Source organism: Choloepus didactylus, chromosome 22 (genome assembly GCF_015220235.1).
Source record: "Choloepus didactylus isolate mChoDid1 chromosome 22, mChoDid1.pri, whole genome shotgun sequence".
Taxonomy (NCBI): Eukaryota; Metazoa; Chordata; class Mammalia; order Pilosa; family Megalonychidae; genus Choloepus; species Choloepus didactylus.
This window is the reverse complement of record NC_051328.1, coordinates 3,727,671-3,746,680: the sequence shown is the minus strand read 5'-3', so window position 1 is coordinate 3,746,680 and position 19,010 is coordinate 3,727,671. Positions and strand designations below refer to the sequence as shown.

Below are 19,010 nucleotides of genomic sequence, written 5' to 3'. Positions count from 1 at the left end.
GAATTCTCAATTCAATTCCATTGATCAATCTGCCTATATCTTTGTGTAAATACCATGCTGTTTTGACTACTGTGGCTTTATAGTAGGCTTCAAAGTCAAGAAGCATAAGTTCTCCTACTTTGTTTTTCTTTTTTAGAATCTTTCTAGCAATTCAAGTCCCCCTTCCCTTCCAAACAAATTTGATAACTAGCTTTTCCACACCTGCAAAGTAGATTGTTGGAATTCTGATCAGAACTGCACTGAATCTGTAGACCAGTTTGGGTTGGATTGACATCTTAACAATGGTTAGCCTTCCTATCCATGAACATGGAATATCTTTCCATCTTATTAGGACCCCTTTTGTTTCTTTTAGTAAAGTTATATAATTTTCCATGTAGAGGTCTTTTACATCCTTGGTTAAGTTTATTCTTGGGTACATGATGTTTTTAGTTGCGATTGTGAATGAAATCTTTTACTTGACTGTCACTTCAGTTAGGTAATTTCTAGTGTATAGGAACATCACTGACTTGTGTGCTTTAATCTTTATCCCGCCAGTTTGCTTAATTTATTAGTTCAAGTAGCTGTGTTGTCAATTTCTCAGAATTTTCCAAATATAAGATCATACCACCTGCATAATTGACAGTTTTACTTCTTCCTTTCCAGTTTGGATGCCTTTTATTTCTTTGTCTTGCCTGATTGCTCTGGCTAGCACTTCTAGCACAATGTTGAATAATAACAGTGACAACGGTCATGCTTGTCTCGTTCCTGATCTTAGAGGGAAGGCTTTCAGTCACTCACTATTGAGTACTATGCTTGCTGTGGGTTTTTCATATATGGCCTTTATCATATCGAAGAAGTTTCCTTCAATCTCTACCTTTTGAAGTGTTTTATCAAAAAAGGATGCTGAATTTGTTGAATGGTTTTAATCATCTATTGAGATAATCATTTGATTTTTTCCCTTCTATTTGTTAATGTGTTATATTGCATTGATTGATTTCCTTATGTTGAACCACTCTTGCATGCCTCAGATGAACCCCACTTGGTCATGGTGTATGATATTTTAAATTTGTCTTTGGATTCAATTTGCAAATATTTGGGGAGAATTTTTGTATCTATATCCTTTAGGGAGATTGGACTGTAGTTTTTGTACTATCTTTATCTGGCTTTGGTATTAGACTGATGTTGGCTTCATAAAATGAGTTAGGCAGTGTTCCATTTTCTTCAATTTTTTCAACAGTTTGAGAAGGAATGGAGTCAGCTCTTTCTGGAAAGTTTGGTAACTTTCCAGAAATGTGAATGGATTAAATGCCCCAATTAAAAGGTATAGATTGGCAGAATGGATTAAAAAATATAAACCATCAGAATGCTGTGAAGCCATCTTGCCTTGGGCTTTTATTTGAAGGAAGCTTTTTGATGACTGATTGGATCTCTTTACTTGTGATTGGTTTGTTGAGGTCTTCTATTTCTTCTCTAGTCAGTCTAGGTTGTTCATGTGTTTCCAGGAAATTATCCACTTCCTCTAAATTGTTAGCATACAGTTGTTCTCAAGATTTTTTAAATTTCTTTGGGATCCACAGTAACGTCCTCTGTCCTCCTCTGATTTATTATTTTGTTTATTTGGGTCTTCTCTCTTTTTGACTTTGTCAGTCTAGCTAAGTATTTGTCAATCTTGTTAATCTTCTCAAAGAACCAACTTTTGGTTTTGCTTTGTTGTTCTCCAAATCATTTATTTCTGCTTTAATCTTTGTTATTTCTTTTCTTCTACTTGCTTTATGATTAGCTTGCTAACCATTCTCTAGCTTCTTTAGTTATTCTGTTAGTGAATTGAATTTAGCGCATTCTTCCTTTTTAACGTATGCATTTAGAGCTATAAGTTCCCCCCTTAATATCACCTTTCCTGCATCCCATAAGTTTTGATATGTTGTGTTCTTGTTTTCATTCATCTCTGGATATTTACCTATTTCTCTTGTAATTTCTTCTTTGACCCACTGATTGTTTAGGAGGGTTTTGTTTAACCTCCAGATATTTGTGAACGTTCTAGATCTTTGATGGTTATTGACTCCTAGTTGCATTCCATTGTGGTAACAGAATGTGCTTTGAATAATTTCAATATTTAAAATTTATTATGGGTTGTTTTATGCCCCAGCATATGATCTATCATGGAGAAAGTTCCATGAGCACTAGAGAAGAATGTATATCCTGGTAATTTGGGATGTAATGCTCCACATATGTCTATTAAGTCTAATTTGTTTATCATATTGTTTAGGTTCTCAATTTCCTTATTGGTCCTCTTCTAGATGATTATTGTGATTATTGTGGACACATCTATTGCCTCCTTCAGTTTTGCCAATGTTTGTCTCATGTACTTTAGGGCACCTTGATTGGGTGCATAAATATTTATGATCGTTATTTCTTCTTGGTGAATTGTCCCTTTTACTAGTATACAGTCTCTGTCTCTTATGACATCCTTGTATTTAAAGTTTATTTTATCTGAAATTAGTACTGCTCCCCCTGCTTTCTTTTGGTTGTAGCTTGTTTGGAATATTTTTTTCCATCCTTTCACTTTCAATCTCTTTGTGTCGCTGGGTCTAATGTGAGTCTGTTGTAAACAGCATTCTGATGGTTTATATTTTTTAATCCATTCTGCCAATCTATACCTTTTAATTGGGGCATTTAATCCATTCACATTCAGTGTTATTACTCTGAAGGAAGTCTTGAATCAGCCTACCTATCCTTTGGTTTTCAGATGTCAGATCTGTTTTTTCTCTCTCTATTTCCTTTAAGTTACCCTTACTAATTGTCCCGGTTTGTATATATTACATCCCCCTGAAAAAGTAATATTCTTTAATGCAATCTTGTGGGGGCAGATTAATCTTTTTGATTAGGGTGTGACCTTTTGATTAACTGTTTCCGTGGGTATGTGACTCACCCAAATGTGGGTAATACCTTTGGTTAGATTATTTCCATGGAGGTGTTACTCGACTCATTCAGCATGGGTCTTAATTAAATCACTGGAGTTGTAAAAGAGCACACAGACCAAAGGAGTTTGGTGCTGCAGCTGAGAGAGACATTTTGGAGATGGCAGTTGAAGGCAGATTTTCTCTGGCACTTTAGAGATGCTAGCTCAGAGTTTGCTCCAGGGAAGCAAAGAGAGGACAAAATGCCCAAGAGCAAAATTTTGGAGAATGCCATTTTGAAACACATCCTGGGTACAAAGGAAGAAGACACCAGCCACATGACTTCCTAGCCAACAAAGGGGTTCCAGAGGCCACTGTCCATTCTTCAGTGAAGGTACCTTTGCCAGTATGGATGTATTATATCCCCCAAAATACCATGTTCTTTGATGCAATCTTGTGGAGGCGACGTGTTAGTGTTAATTAGGTTGGAAGCTATTGATTGAGTGTTTCCATGGAGAAGTGACTCAATCAACTGTGGGCAAGACCTCTGATTGGATAACTTCCATGGAGGTGTTAGCCCACTTATTCAGGGTGCATCTGAATTAAATCACTGGAGCCATATAAAACAGCTGACAAGCAGAAGGAACTCAGAGCAGCTGTGAGTGACATTCTGGAGAGCAACTGAGAGAGACATTTTGGAGACGGCCACTGAAAGCAGACTTATGCTAGCCCAGAATCTGTTCCAGAGCTGCAGCTAAGAGAGGAAAAAACACCCAAGAGAAACATTTTGGAGAACGCCATTTTGAAACACAACCTAAGAGCAAGCAGATTCCAGGCACCTGCCTTCCAAGCTAACAGAGGTTTTCCAGATGCCAAAGGCCATCCTTCAGTGAAGATACCCTGCTGTTGATGCCTTACCTTGGACACTTTATAGCCTTCAGACTGTAACTTTGTAACCCAAAAAACCCCATTTAGAAAAGTCAATCTATTTCTGGTATTTTGCATAGTGGCAGCAATAGCAAACCAGAACAAATTTTGCTACCATAGAATTGGGGTGTTACTGAGTTTGCAAATACCAAACATGTTGGAACAGCTTTTTGAATGGATAAGGCGAAGATTTTGGAAGAATTGTGAGGAGCTTGATAGAAAAGGCCTCAACTGCTCTGGAGAGACTGTTGGTAGAAATACGTACTCTAAAGATACTTCTGATGAGACTTTAAACAGAAATGATGAATGTGTTATTGCCAACTGGAAGAATGGCGATCCTCGTTTTAAAGTGGCAGAGAATCTGGCAAAACTGAGTCCTGGTGTCAGACAGGAGGTAGAATTTGCAAGCGACGAGCTGGAAAACTTAGCTGAGGAAATCTCCAGACTATGTGTGGAGAATGTAGACTGGCTTCTCCTTGTGGCTTATAGTAAAATGCGACAGGACAGAGATAAGCTGAGAAACGAACTCTTCGGTGCAAGGAAACTAGAAACTGATAGTTTGGAAAATTCTGGGCTTCCAAAAAGTGACACCCCAGAAGCTACAGCCCCACATGAGAATTTAAACAAACATGGAACCCTACTGCCATTTCAGTACAAGCCAGGATTGGAGATGGAGTTACCCAGAAAGGATTTGTGGAAACTCCTATTGTCTGATGGTTTTTACCCTTGTATGTTTCATGCCAAGCCAACAAATTTTTTGGCGACATCTGTATAAATGGAACCAATGCCAGTCTGGACTGGAAGATATGGAGAAGGAAAAAATTGAATGAAACATTTCTTCAAAGACAGAGCCATGGAGAGTGAGGTCTGCAGTTAAGAGGTTTCGGGCAGGGAGACTGGAGAGGCCCATGCACGTGGAAAGGGTGAGTTCGCCCTGGAGGCAGAGCACAGTCCTTCCTCCTCAATGCTCAGGGAGAGTGCTGCCACCCCAGGACTCAGAGAGGGTGGAGCACATTCCCCAGGGATTGGGGAGAACCTGGATGCCACCCCACTGTTTGAGGAGGGTGGGGCCAAGAAGGTGGTCTCCCCAGTGCATGGATATGTTGGAGCACTCACCCCAGTGTTTGGAGAGAAAAGGGCTGCTGCGAAGGCCCTTGGAAAGGGTTGGACTCCTGCTCTTGCAAGCCCCAAGGATAAAATGTTGCTCTATAAATGACTCTCAGACTTTGAATTCTAATGAAGTTTGCCCTGCAGGTTTTCAGAACTGGTTTGGTCCTGTTAATCCTGTTTTCCTTTCAGTTTCTCCTTATGGCAATGGAAACATTTATCCTATGACTGTTCCTCCTTTGCATATTGGCAGCAAATAACTTGTTCTAAGTTTCACAGGTCCACAGCCAGAGCGGAATTCTGCTTCAGGACAAGACCACATGTGACTGAATTTGATGGGATCTTGTACTTACCTATTGTTACTGAAATGATTTTAGGTTTTGTGATATTGCGACAGGATGCATGTATTTTGTATATGGAAAGATCATGTCATTTTGGTGTTTAGTGGGTAGAATGTGCTGGTCTGGATGTATTTATCCCCCCAAACGCCATGTTCTTTGATGCAGTCTTATGGAGGCAGGCGTATTAGTGTTGATTAGGTTGAAACCTATTGATTTTTCCCATGGAGAAGTGACTCCATCAACTGTGGGCAAGACCTTTGATTGGATAATTTCCTTGGAGGTGTTAGCCCATCCATTCAGGGTGGGTCTGAATTAAATCACTGGAGCCATATAAAAGAGCTGACAAGCAGAAGGAACTCAGAGCAGCTGTGAGTGACATTTTGGAGAGCAACTGAGAGAGACATTTTGGAGACGGCCACTGAAAGCAGACTTATACTAGCCCAGAGTTTGCTCCAGAGCTGCAGCTAAGAGAGGACAAAATGCCCAAGAGCAACATTTTGGAGAATGCCATTTTGAAACACAACCTGGGAGCAAGCGGACATGAGCCTCGTGCCCTCCGAGCTAACAGAGGTTTTCCGGATGCCAAAGGCCATCCTTCAGTGAAGGTACCCTGTTGATGCCTTACCTTGGACATTTTATGGCATTAAGACTGTATTGTAACCAAATAAACCCCCCATATAAAAGCTAATCCATTTCTGCATAATGGCACATTAGGAAACCGGAACAGTACCCTATTTTTGATGTCTTAGTTTGGACACTTTCATGGCCTTAGGACTGTAACTTGGCAACCAAAGAAAACCCCCTGAAAAAGCCTATCCATTTCTGGTATTTTGCACAATGGCAGCATTAGCAAAACAGAACACTAATAATCTTGAGTTCTGTGCCCTTCTCCAGGCTTCCCTCTCCTGTCTTTTCTTCTCAGCCAGTAGAGCTACCTTTAGTATTTCTTGGCAGGGCAGGTCTCTTGTTAACAAATTCTCGCAGCATTTGTTTGTGAAGATTTTAAACTCTCCCTCAATTCTGAAGGAGAGCTTTGCTGGATAAAGAATTCTTGGCTGGCAATTTTTCTCTTTCAGACTTTTACATATATCATACCACTGCCTTCTTTCCTCCATGGTGCCTGCTGAGTAGTCATACTAAGTCTTATTGTTTCACTTGCATGTGGTCAATCACTTCTCCCTTGCTGCTTTCAGAATTTTCTCCTTCTCTTCAGCATTTGACAATCTGATCAGAATATGTCTCGGAGTGGGTTTATTTGAATTTATTCTATTTGGAGTTTGTTGGACATTTTTTTTTTTTTTTTTTAGCATATTTATGTCATTTAGAAGGGTTGGGAAGGTTTCCCCAACAATGTCTTCAAATACTCTTCCTAGCCCTTTACTCTTCTCTTCACTTTCTGGAACACCAATGATTCTTATATTTATGCACTTCATGTTGTCCATCATTTCCCTGAGATCCATTTCAAATTTTTCAATTTTTTCTACCCTTCGTTTTTTTGTGTTTTCCCATTCCATCTTCTGTCCTTGAATTTGCTAATTCTTTCCTCTGCCACTTCAAATCTGCTGTTATGTGTCTCGAGAATATTTTTAATTTCATCAATATTATCTTTTATTTCCATAAGATCTGCTACTTTTTAATTTACTCTTGCAAACTGTTCTTTATGTTCTTCTATGGTATTCTTGATGTCCTTTATATCCTTAGCCATGACACTGATGTTTGTATATGCTTCTTTGATTAACTGTTCCAAATTCTATGTCTCCTCTGGTTTTTAAATTTGTATATTTGGGTTGTCTGTATCTCCTGGTTTCTTCATATGCCTTATAATTTTCTGATGTTCCTGGCCTCTTGACATTTGCTTGTCATGACAGGATTCATTTAGGATATGCAGTATTATTTGAACAATTATCTATAATTTGGCAGAGCTACAGCTTGGTGGAGTGCACTTTCCCTAACTTACCAGCAGATGGTGCTCTTGAGCCATGTCTTATCCTCAAGCCAGTTCTCCGCCAACTTCGTCTATGCCCTGAATGGGGGTCCAAACCATGTGGAAATCCAGTCAGTGCACCAATTTTCTGTGCACTGGAGACTGTCAGCCCTGAGGATTGGAGGTATGCCCTGTGCAGTTTGGCAAGGAGTCCGTTCCAGGACACAGTGGTCCCACTCATTCCCGGGGATGCAGGTGGAGTACTCTGGGGGCTGCAGAGCTGCACGTCTCAACTTCCAGCTCAAATGCCACACAGTCCCTGTATGATGCACCCATGAGTTCCTGGGATTGGGGGAGGGATCCTGGCACTTCCCTGAGGCGCCCTTGCCTCTAGGCTTTGCACACTGCAGGATTCCATGGAGGAAGAGTGGATGCTGTCAAAAGTCTGCCTAATCCCAAATTCCCTCAGGGGAGCTCTTGGCCTTGGGGCTCTGAAGGGTTCTCTCTCCAGCCAACTGCAGAGATGGGGCTTAGAAAGCTGTTCTCTCCATGCTTGGCAGCCAGTCCCCAGCTTGGCAGTTGCAGGGCTGTGTAGGGTTATCTCCCCAGCCAATCACTAAGATGGCTGCACAGGGCATGGAAAGCTGCCCCCTTCTGGGCTCATCTGCCTGCTCCAACCACCAGTCCCTGGCATGGGGGCCCTTGGCCAAGGGTCTGCAAAGCGTTATCACCCCAGACAAGTGCTAAGGAAGGTGCATGGGGCGTGGAAGGCTTCTCCCCTCTGTGCTTGTCAGCTGGCTCCAACCTCCCGTTCCTCAGCAGTGTTCCATGCTGAACACTCACTGGTCCTAAACGCAGTCTCTTGGCTTCTCCAGCTACATACTCACTAAGTAGTGTAGAAGTCCCTGATCAGCTGGTGGAACCCTGGAACTGCTGTTCTGGAGCACTTTCTGTCCTTTATCTAGTGTTTTTCATGGAGAAGAATTTTGCTCTGTCTCTCCTAATCCACCATCTTCCCGAACTCTACTCTGCTTGATTTTTAGAATTTCTACTGGAAAGCATGTGGTAAAATGAGAAAAATTAATATCCTAGGTCTCAAGTTTCTTTCACTCTAAAAGGATGGAGCTAGATTAGATGATTTCTATGTACTTTACCTCCGACATTCTTTGACAATAGTTGTATAGCTCACATTAGATCAAATGTCTGATGTATCTAAGTAGTAAATATACTATTGGATCTAATTAGTAACTGGATCTAATTCTAATTAAGTAAGAACTCTAGCTTTAAAGAAAGAAGTTTACTTTGTCTCTACTAGTGGCTTTTCTATTCTGGGGGCACTACATATTATTTAGACCTGCAAATTTTGTTACGTATACAGAAAATTGATAGTGTCCATGCATGTTATTTGCCCATTCACACAAAAGCAATATTTCAAAAGTGCATTTAAATTTAACAGCAAAGACAGAATCTTGCATCAGTCATAAAGATGAAAAAAATCTACTTGATAAAAACATAATTCTATAATTTTCTTTTGAATTTATTAGTTACATAAATGAACTTTTCCTGTATCTTACATTTTAATACAGCCCAACAGACTTGTCTTAATTCTATCTACTAACACTTGATTATCAAGTAGTTGGATCTATTTTTATATTTTCAATAAATTTGCAAAAGAAGTTATATAAATTTTGAATAAATATTCCTTTGTTAACAAAAGTAACTGAAAATACATTCTATTTTACATAAGCAGCAATTCCATGAAAGCTCACAGAAATACGCATATTCTTTATTCTTTAATTTATTCAGATTAACAACTCTGGTTTAGATCACTGTTCTATCCTTCACATCTTAAGATAAATTAGCTATAATTCATCTTATTTTAATAATCTTACACAGGTACACTTTACAAATGACATTTAGATTTCATATACATATAAGTACAGTTTTTCAGACTGTCAGTATTATTCTACTTTAAATATAAGGTTTGTAATTGAATTTACTCTTTTTTTCATTCAGGTGGCTCTGATGCAGTAGAAATAGGGAGTTTGCCCTAGAGAAGCTAAGTGAGAACCTACAGACACTTAAAGAGAAAGCCACTAGAATCTGAAGCTGAAAGTAATGTAACCCGGGAGGAAAGGACCAGCAGACGCCACCCATGTGCCTTCAGAGCTGACATAGGTGTTCCAGACGCCATTGGCCTTTCGTGACTGAAGGTATTCTCCTGTTGATGCCTTAGTTTGAGCACTTTTATGGACTGAGAACTGTAAATTTGTAACCTAATAAATCCCCTTTATAAAAGTCAATCCATTTCTGGTATATTGCATTCCAGCAGCTTTAGCAAACTGGACACAAGGGCTCGGGTGAATGTATACACACCGGATGCTAAATACACAGATACTCCCACTTGCAACCTTTTCCCCCTACTTGGTTCCCAGGGAGCTTTTTGGCTCTTCATTATTAAATATGAAGAAACAAACAAAAATTACAAGACATCTAATGAAAGACTAAAACATAAGACAGAGATCACAAGAAATATACAACAAACAGACAGATAAAAGCAGTTTAAAGAGAAGGAACAATTTTAAAAAATCTATCAGTATCTTTCCTGCAGAGATAAGAGGATGTATTGTAACTATGTAACAAAGGCAGGAAACTATAAAAAGAATATGCAGAGAGGCAAAAAGTAATTCACATTAAAAACATGGTAGCAGAAATGATTAACTTATACAGGGATTAAAAGTACAGCTGAGAAAGTCTTCACAGAGTAGAGCAAAACGTAAGAGACGAATTATAGAAAAGAAAGGATACAAAAATTAAGGATTTAACATCCAAGTAACAGGATTTCCAAGCAAACGGCAGGGAGAAAATCATGAAAAAAAAAAAAATAAAGAATTTAAATTTTCCTGAATGGCAGTACAGGATTTTCTAATTCAAAGAATCTTCAAAGCACAGCAAAAATGGATGGAAAGTGATGGTGAATTCAAAGGTGTGGTAATGTAAAGGGTGACAATTGTTTGTTAATGGGGTTATAAGTATCTGAGCTTTACTGAAGGTAAACAGGATTGGAAGGGGTTGTTTAAAGGCATGTTTCCCACTGATTGGCACTACAAATATAGATAGGGGCTTGCACGATATACTTTTAAGGTATGACACCAGTACAGAGAGTTGACAACAAAAGGGTATATGAGAAAAATCTACACATTGCATATTAGGGACTATAATTAATAGGAATACCATACTAGTACTACACAAATACTACAGACAAATAATTAAGGACTGACAAGAGCTACAAAATGTTTTGGGTCACGAGAATTGTTTAAAATGGAGAGTGATGAAGATTGTACAATGAAGTGACGATAATGTGAGACATGGATGGATTACAGTGGACATAACATAGGCTGTGTGAACTTAGGAACTCCCTACTTTATAAGTCAAGTCCTCGGTCTTTCTTTTTTAATTAAATTTAATTGAGATTATTTACATACCATGCATTCATCCACAGGTACATTCAATTGTTCACAGTACAATTATATAATTGTGCATTCATCACCACAATTAATTTTTTTCCATTTTAGAACATTTTCATTACTCTAGAAAAGAAATAAAAAGAAAAAAGAAAACTCAAATCCTCCCATACCCCTACCTCCCCCTCCCTTGACTCATATTATTGGTATAGTACATTTGTTAGTGTTGATGAAAGAATATTAAAATATTACTAACTGTAGTACACAGTTTGCAATAGGTACATTTTCCCCCATATACCCCTCTAATATTGACTTTTAGTAATAGTGTCATACATTTCTTCTAGTTCATGAAAGAAATTTCTAATATTTGTACAGTTAATCATAGACATTGTCCACCACAAGATTCACTGTGTTATACATTCCCATGTTTTCACCTCCAACTTTCCTTCTGGTGACATACATGACTCTAAACTTCCCCTTTCCACCACATTCACACACCATTCAGCACTGTCAGTTATTCTCACAGTTAATGTGCTACCATAACCTCTGTTTATTTCCAAACGCTTAAGTTCAACCTAGTTAAGTGTTCTGCACATGTTACGCAACCGCTCCCCATTCTTTAGCCTCATTCTATACCCTGATAACATATATTTCATGCCTATGAGTTTATATATTATAAACAGTTCATATCAGTGAGATCATACATTTGTCCTTTTGTGTCTGACTTATTTCACTCAACATAATGTCCTCAAGGTTCATCCATCAACCCATTTTTTTTAAGATAGCTTTATTCATGCACCACACATTCCATCCTAAGTGAACAATCAATGGTTCCCTGTACAGTCACATAGTAATGCATTCACCACCACCACTACCGTCTATAGAAGGACATTTCCATTTCTTCCATAAAGAAAGAGTCAAAGAGTAGAAAGACAAAAGAAAATGAAAGAAAAAAAATGACAGCTAAAATGCAACAAAAGAAAATATAAAATTAAAAAAACATACAATAAAAAAGTCAGACAATACCATTGCCAAGAATCCCATACATCACCCTTTTTAGCTTTGGTATATTGCATTTGTTATATTAAAGGAAGCACAATACAATGTTCCTATTAACTATAGACTCTAGTCTGTATTGACTGTATTTTCTCCCCAAACCACCCCATTTTTAACACCTTGCAAGGTTGACATTCATTTATTCTTCCGCATGTAAATATGTATTTGTACATTTTATCACAATCATTGACTGCTCTAGGCTTCACTAAGTTATACAGCCTCAGTCTTTATCTTCTCTTTCCTTCTGATGTCCCACATGGCCCTAACCTTCCTTTTTCAACCATACTCACAGTCATCTTTGTTCAGTGTACTTACATTATTGTGCTACCATCACCGACAATTGTGCTCTAAACCTCTCACTCCTGTCGTCTCCTATCTGTCTGTAGCACTTCCTTTAGTATTTCCTGTAGAGCAGGTATCTTGTTCACAAACTCTCATCTGAGAGTATTTTAAACTCTCCCTCATATTTGAAGGACAATTTTGCCAGGTATAAAATTCTTAGTTGGTGTTTTTTCTCTTTCAGTATCTTAAATATATTACACCACTGCCTTCTTGCCTCCATAGTTTCTAATGAGAAATCCGCACACAGTCTTATCAAGCTTCCCTTGTATGTGATGGATCACTTTTCTCCTGCTGCTTTCAGGATTCTCTCTTGTTTTTGACATTTGATAATCTGATTATTAAGTGTCTTGGTGTAGGTCTCTTCAGATCCATTCTGTTTGGTGTATGCTGAGTTTCTGGGATCTGTAATTTTATGTCTTTCACAAGAGATGGGAAATTTTCAGTGATTATTTCCTCCATTATTACTTCTGCCCCCTTTCCCTTCTCTTCTCTTTCTGGGACACCCATGACACATACATTCATGTGCTTCATATTGTCTTTCAACTCCCTGAGACATTGCTCATATTTTTCCATTCTTTTCCCTATCTGTTCTTTTTTGCATGTAGGATTTCAGGTGTCCTGTTCTCCAGTTCATGAATGTTTTCTTCTGTCTCCTGAAATCTACAGTCGTACGTCTCCACTGCATTTTTCATCTCTTATGTTGTGCCTTTCACTTCCATAGCTTCTGCCGATTGTTTTTTCAAACTTTTGAGTTCTTCCTCATGTTTGCCCAATGTTTTCTTTGTATCCTTCATCTCTTTTGCCATTTCTTCCCTCAACTCACTGAATTGGTTTTTGAATTGATTTAGCATATTTATTTGAAAGATCTATAATTAGTTGTTTCAACTCCTGTATTTCAGTTGAAGAGTAAGTTAGTTCCTTTGACTTGGCCATATCTTGGTTTTTCCTAATGTGATTTGTAGTTTTCTCTTGTCTAGGCATCTGGTTTCCTTGATTACACCAGTCAGGTTTTCCCAGATCAGAACTGCCTCAGGTCTCAGGAGAAGGCTATATTCAGTACCAGGTTTCCCTGAGGGTGTGTTCTAGAAGACTGACAGACTTTCCTGTGAGGCCTCTGGATTCTGTGCTTTTCCTATCCTGTCCAGCAGGTGGTGCCTGTCAGCCCATCGCTCCCCACTGGTGTAAAGAGGTGTGGTCCCTTTAATTATCAGCAGACCCTGTCCTGGCCAGAGACCAAGGATGTCAGAAGCCAAGCTTAAATTGTTGCTGGTTTGATTGGTTGTTTTCCCCCAGGCCTTGGGGTCTGAGTTCTGAAGGGCGGACAGTCACTTGAGCTGGGCCCTGTTTTCCTCCTTTTAGGGAAAAATACAACCCCTAGGGAGTTATCTTTTATAACTGAATTACCCCTTTGTCTCTTTAACTCTGTTAACTCCACCTTTGCCTGGGTCAGAGCTCAGAACCAAATATGCCTGAGATTTTCTCCACTGAGCTACTCAGTTTGAGAGTGAAAAAAAGGGAGAAAAAGAGAAAGTCCCCTTTCTGAGCCAGTCTACAGCTCCCCAGTTTTGCCTGTTGTTCAGAGATAGTACCTAGTCCTCTGTACTCCTTTTCTTGGGACACAGCCATATTCCAGTATTCTAAGCTCAGCCATCTCCAAAAGCCTCTATATTTTTTTGTCAGCCCCACCTCCTCTCCAGTGCGAGCAAACTCAGGATACTTTCCTGCTTGTTAGGGATTTATCTGTGTTTGTAGCTTGCCTTCAGCAGTCTACATTTGTTAAATAAAACTGCAGGGGGAGCTTGGTTGAGCTATATTCATTTGCTCCAGCAGGGTCTGCTTCTTTCTCCCACAGTGAAATTCTGCAGCTCAGCCTGCTGGTGGGAGGGAGGGGTGCAGGTCTGCAGTTATTACCTACAGCTTTTATGCTGCGATATCAGCCATTCCACCCATTCCAGGCTGGTGTACAATGTGTCAACAGTCATGGTTGTTCCAACAGTTGTTCCTGTGTTTTGTGTTGTCATTCAATTTCCTGAGACGTTGTTCATATTTTTCCATTCTTTTCTCTATCTGTTCTTTTGTGTGTAGGCTTTCAGGTGTCTTATTCGCCAGTTCCTGGGTGTTTTCTTCTGCCTCTTGAGATCTGCTGTTGTATGTCTCCATTGGGTCTTTCATCTCGTGTTGTGCCTTTCATTTCCACAGATTCTGCCAGCTGTTTTTTCAAACTTTCAATATCTACTTTATGTATGCCCAGTGTTTTCTTTACAGTCTTCATCTCTTTTGTCATATCTTCCCTAAGCTTTTTGAATTGATTTAGCATTAGTTGTTTCAATTCCTGTATCTCAGTTGAAGTGTAAGTCTGTTCCTTTGACTGGGCCATAACTTTGTTTTTCTTAGTGTAGGTTGTAGTTTTTTGTTGTCTAGGCATCTGGTTTCCTTGGTTACCCCAATCAGGTTTTCCCAGACCAGAATGGGCTCAGTTCCCAGAAGGAAGAAATATTCAGTATCTGCTTTCCCTGAGGGTGTGCCTTAGAGGACTGATGCACCCTGTGAGGCCTCAAGCCGCTGTGCTTTTCTGCTCAGCAGGTGGCGCCTGTCAGCCTGTCACTCCTGACTGGAATAGGGAGGTGTGGCCTGTGGCTGTTTTACCTCAAGCTCTGGGGTCTGGTTCTGAATGGAAGGTGGGTAGTAGATCTGGGTACCACCTCTTTCCTCTTAGGGAAGACATGCCCCCTGGGGAGTTTTCATTTGCATATAAATAGGTCCTCTGTCTCCCGACTCTGCTATCTCCACCCCTGTCTGGGTCAGAGTGCTATGAGATGAAAATGGCTGAGGCTTTCTTCACTGATCTGCTCAGGTTGAGAGAGAGAAAAAGGGACAGAAAGCCCCCTTTCAGGGTCAGCCCATGGCCCCCAGTTTCCCTCAGCAGCCAGAGATAGCACCTGGTCCTCTGGGCTCCCCCTCCCAAGACACAGAAGTCCCTTGGTTCTTCAAGGTGAGTCATCACTAAAAGCCTCTGTCTGCTTGTTGGGGATTTGCAGCTTGCATTGGTCAGTCCACGTTTGCCAATTAAAACCCCTACTGGAGCTGAACTGAGGTATATTCGCTTGTTCAGAGTGCTGGTCTCTATCTCAGTGAGGCTTTGCAGTTTGGGCTGCCATGCGGGATGGGGCTCCCAGCGTGGGTCCACAGTTTCTACTCACAGATTCCATGCTGTGATCTCAGGCATTCCTCCCAATCCAGGTTGGGGCATGGTATGTGGACAGTCACACTTGTCCCCCAGCAGTTATTTCAGATCATTTACTAGTTGTTCCTGGTTGCTTATTAGTTGCTCTGGGGGGACTAACTAACTTCCACTCCTCTCTATGTTGCCATCTTCTTCCATCTTATAAAGACATTTTAAGATATGCAAAGTCTGAAAACAAGCTTTCTCAGGAAGCTATTGGGGAATTAACACCACAACAATGAGGGAATAAACCAAGAAAGAGGAAGAATGTGGAATAGGAAATACAACATGGTGAAGAGGTGAAGGGAGGTCCTATGAAGAAAGCTATGTACCAGATGTAGAAAATAACCTATTATTTGGAGAACTTAAGATAAAACTCATAGAACACCTAATGTGCCTGCATGTCTTGAAAGGAGAATTAGACAACTGATGAAAGGAAACAAAAAGAAGCAAGACAATTACTAACTTTAAGAAGATTTTTAAACTGTACAGGAAAACAGAAAGAGGGACAGGAAAAGAAAAGTGATGACAGTTTACTATATGGCTCAGTTCTGAAAAATATTTATATAATAATGTAAATATTCAACAATGATTCAACAAACTCACAATAAAATTATAGAGGGAAAAATGAGGGTATAAAACAGTATAGTGGGGCAGAGGGAGGAAAGAAAGCAAAATCTTCATCTCCTGTAGGGGGAAGTCAATAGGCAGCGTCAAAAACTAAAAAATCAAGAAGTAACAATATAGCCATGCTATTTCTGAAAATGGAAGTAGTTAATAGATAAAAGTTGGAAGTCAAGGTGCACAAGAGGAAATGGGGGATGCTCTAAGGAGAAGGAGATCTACTTGCTGTGCTTTTGTAATAACTTTATAGAATTAGTGGTCACTAAACAAAAAGCATGGATAAAATTTTGTTAAACAATATTTGAAAAAAAAAAAAACAAAAAGGAAAAGAAGAAATAAAAATCCTTTTCATCAAAAAAAAAAAGGAGAGAAAAAGAAATCTCAAAGACAACTTAATTTAAATATCATGTTTCATATTTCAGTCTGTATTAAAAAACCATTTTTCCCATGAATACATCCACCTTAATGTACATATTACTCAAATATGATTACATATTTTTTATCCATACTTTTCTATTGTGATTTACAAACAGAATTTTCTAAATCTTACCTCAAGCAGAGCTGCTGCGGGATCACCCTGTAGACTTTTTCCCAGTTTGTCAACCTCATCCAATAGGAACACTGGATTGTTAACCCCAACGGTCTTCAAGCCATTGATTATACGACCAGGCATACTGCCAACATAGGTGCGCCTACAGAAAGCAAGCATAAAATTTACAAATGATGAGATATCAGGATGCAAAAGTAATGCTGTTTAGAAACCGAAACTCAATTGGAAAAAAGACACTCAGCTATCTGCATAATAGCGCAAAGATGTACTATATATTTAAAAGGCAACCTGATAAATCAAAAAAGCTTACCAGATTTAATTCTTATCTTATTTTCCATTTAATTCTGGCTGCAAGTTGCCTGTATCACTGAAAGAACTGTATCTCATTTTTGCCATTCAGTGACAAGGAAAAGCATTACACTTAGGTCACATAGTTACAGTTCTTATTCTTCTAGATCCCAAAAGGACCCTATGAATTTGATCCCTATGCTTTTCATGACTTTTCAGAGTCCCTTTCTCCACAAACATAACCACCTCTTTACATACTGAAATGGTTGCCCCAGAGCTGGTTAAAACATCATCATCATCTTCATAAAGGAGATTAGAACTGGTTCAAAGGGCCACTTGAAACATGGACAAAAAAATACAATGAAAAATTCCAAACTCTTATTTTCAAAGGCAATAATCTGTTATCAATTATAATAAGAGAATTTGGGGTCAAAAGTATTTATATAAAAATTCCATTAATTCTGGTCCTTTGAATAAAACTGTTCACTCCATTTGCACTAACTGGCATAACCAAGTTCAGCCAGCATTTTGTTTTATGACATTTGAACAAAAACAATCTATATAATAATAACAGACGTAGTGTGTGGCATGAACTAAAAAACAAGTGTTTGTCAAAGTGAAAAAGGTACCCTTTTTAGAAAGATGGCAAAACTTTATTTTAAGCAACAATTTACCAATTTTAACTAAAACCTTACGCTCTAGTCATATGCAAAGCAAATATTTCTGAAAAAGCACACAAGTTTGATTGCCTAGAAGAAATTGATTAATGTACAAATGGAACAGCAGCAGTTATCTCATGACCTGCACAAAGCCGATTCACAGAGCAGGCCTTAATTCTGCCACATGATTTATATAAAGTCGGACAGAATAGAGTGGCCTTTGAAAGGACAAGAAAGCCTTTAAAATATTATGGGAATGGCTTTCATCCAGGGAACGGGACCAAGGCACTGGAACCAAATAAGTAACTATTGTGCTGTTACAATAAGAATTCGTAAATTCATGATTTCAAAATGGAATAAGAACAAGACTCAAAATTAGTAAGTCTTTAAAATTATTTCTCTAGAGAATTTACGGATTTGCCATTAATATAATTTTTAAGAGCAGTTAGGAAAGGGAAATATTTTAAAATCTCAAAGCTCCTGAGTCATTACTGCATTAATTTATTTTCCTTTCCTTACTGATGAATAGACTTCAAAAAAGGTACTAAAACTTCTAGACCTAAAGTCACTAGAGAGTAAATAATATTCTAGGAAGATGTCCTTTCTATTAAAGTAGAAACCTAGATACTAATCACTGTACACAAACAATTCCTCCAAAACTTCCCATTGCTTCCCAGTCTATAGAATTAGGTCCAAACTCCTTTATCTGGAATTCAAGGTTCGTCACAATCTGCCCCCTGCCAGTCTTTCTAATTTGCTGCCATTACTCTCACTTCAGCCCACATCAAGATCCTATTATATCCCTTGTGCTTTAAAAACAAACTAAAACCAAAAAGTCTTTGTTAATATGGTGCCTTCTTGCCCTTAACATTCTCCCTGTTTATGTAAACTCTACCTAAGACAACTCCTCTAAGAAACTTTTCCTGACCACTTCTCACGAAGTGATCTTCCAATAACGCAATGCCTACAGCACATATTGACCCTATAACTCATCTGCTACTTACTTTTGATCCAGTTTTTGTTCATGGGTACTCTATTAGTTTCTTGGGGCTGCCATAACAATTTACCACAAACTGGGTGGCTTAAAACAACAGAAATGGATTATCTTGACAGTTCTGAAGGCTGGAATCTGAAATCAAAGTGTCAGCAGGGCCATGCTTCTACTGAAAGCTGTAGAAGAGAATCCTTCCTTGTCTCTTTTAGCTTCTGGGTGGGTCTTCACCGCCCCCCACTCCCCTACCCCACCAATCTTTGGTGTTCCTTGGCTCATAGACACATCACTCCAATCTCTGCCTCTACCATCACATGGCCTTCTTCCCGTGTCTCTGTGTGCCTTCTCTTCTAAGGACACTAGTCATATTGGATTAAGGGCCCACCCTACTCCAATGTGAACTCTTCTTAATTATATCTATAATGGCATTATTTTAAGTTAGGTCACATTCTGAGACCCTGGTGGTGGTGGAGCAGGGCAAGATCTTCAACATACCTATTTAGGGAATAAAATTCAACTCACAGCACATAACAAAAAGATATAACCACCTCTAAAAAGCAAAAAAGCACTCTGATAATAATATCTTACTACATACTAGCTCTTATTATATACAGCTGCCTTCCACAAGAGGTAATGGC

At 39.0% G+C, this 19,010-nt stretch overlaps 1 protein-coding gene across 1 annotated transcript in view; it reads right to left on the bottom strand.

Moving 5' to 3' along the window:
- The window catches only part of LONP2 (lon peptidase 2, peroxisomal), a 179,355-nt gene that overhangs the window by 93,805 nt on the left and 66,540 nt on the right, over positions 1-19,010 (bottom strand). The window contains exon 8 of the mRNA XM_037816336.1: positions 16,435-16,576. Within this exon, the coding sequence (XP_037672264.1) occupies positions 16,435-16,576 (142 nt within the window). The remainder of the gene's footprint in view (positions 1-16,434; positions 16,577-19,010) is intronic.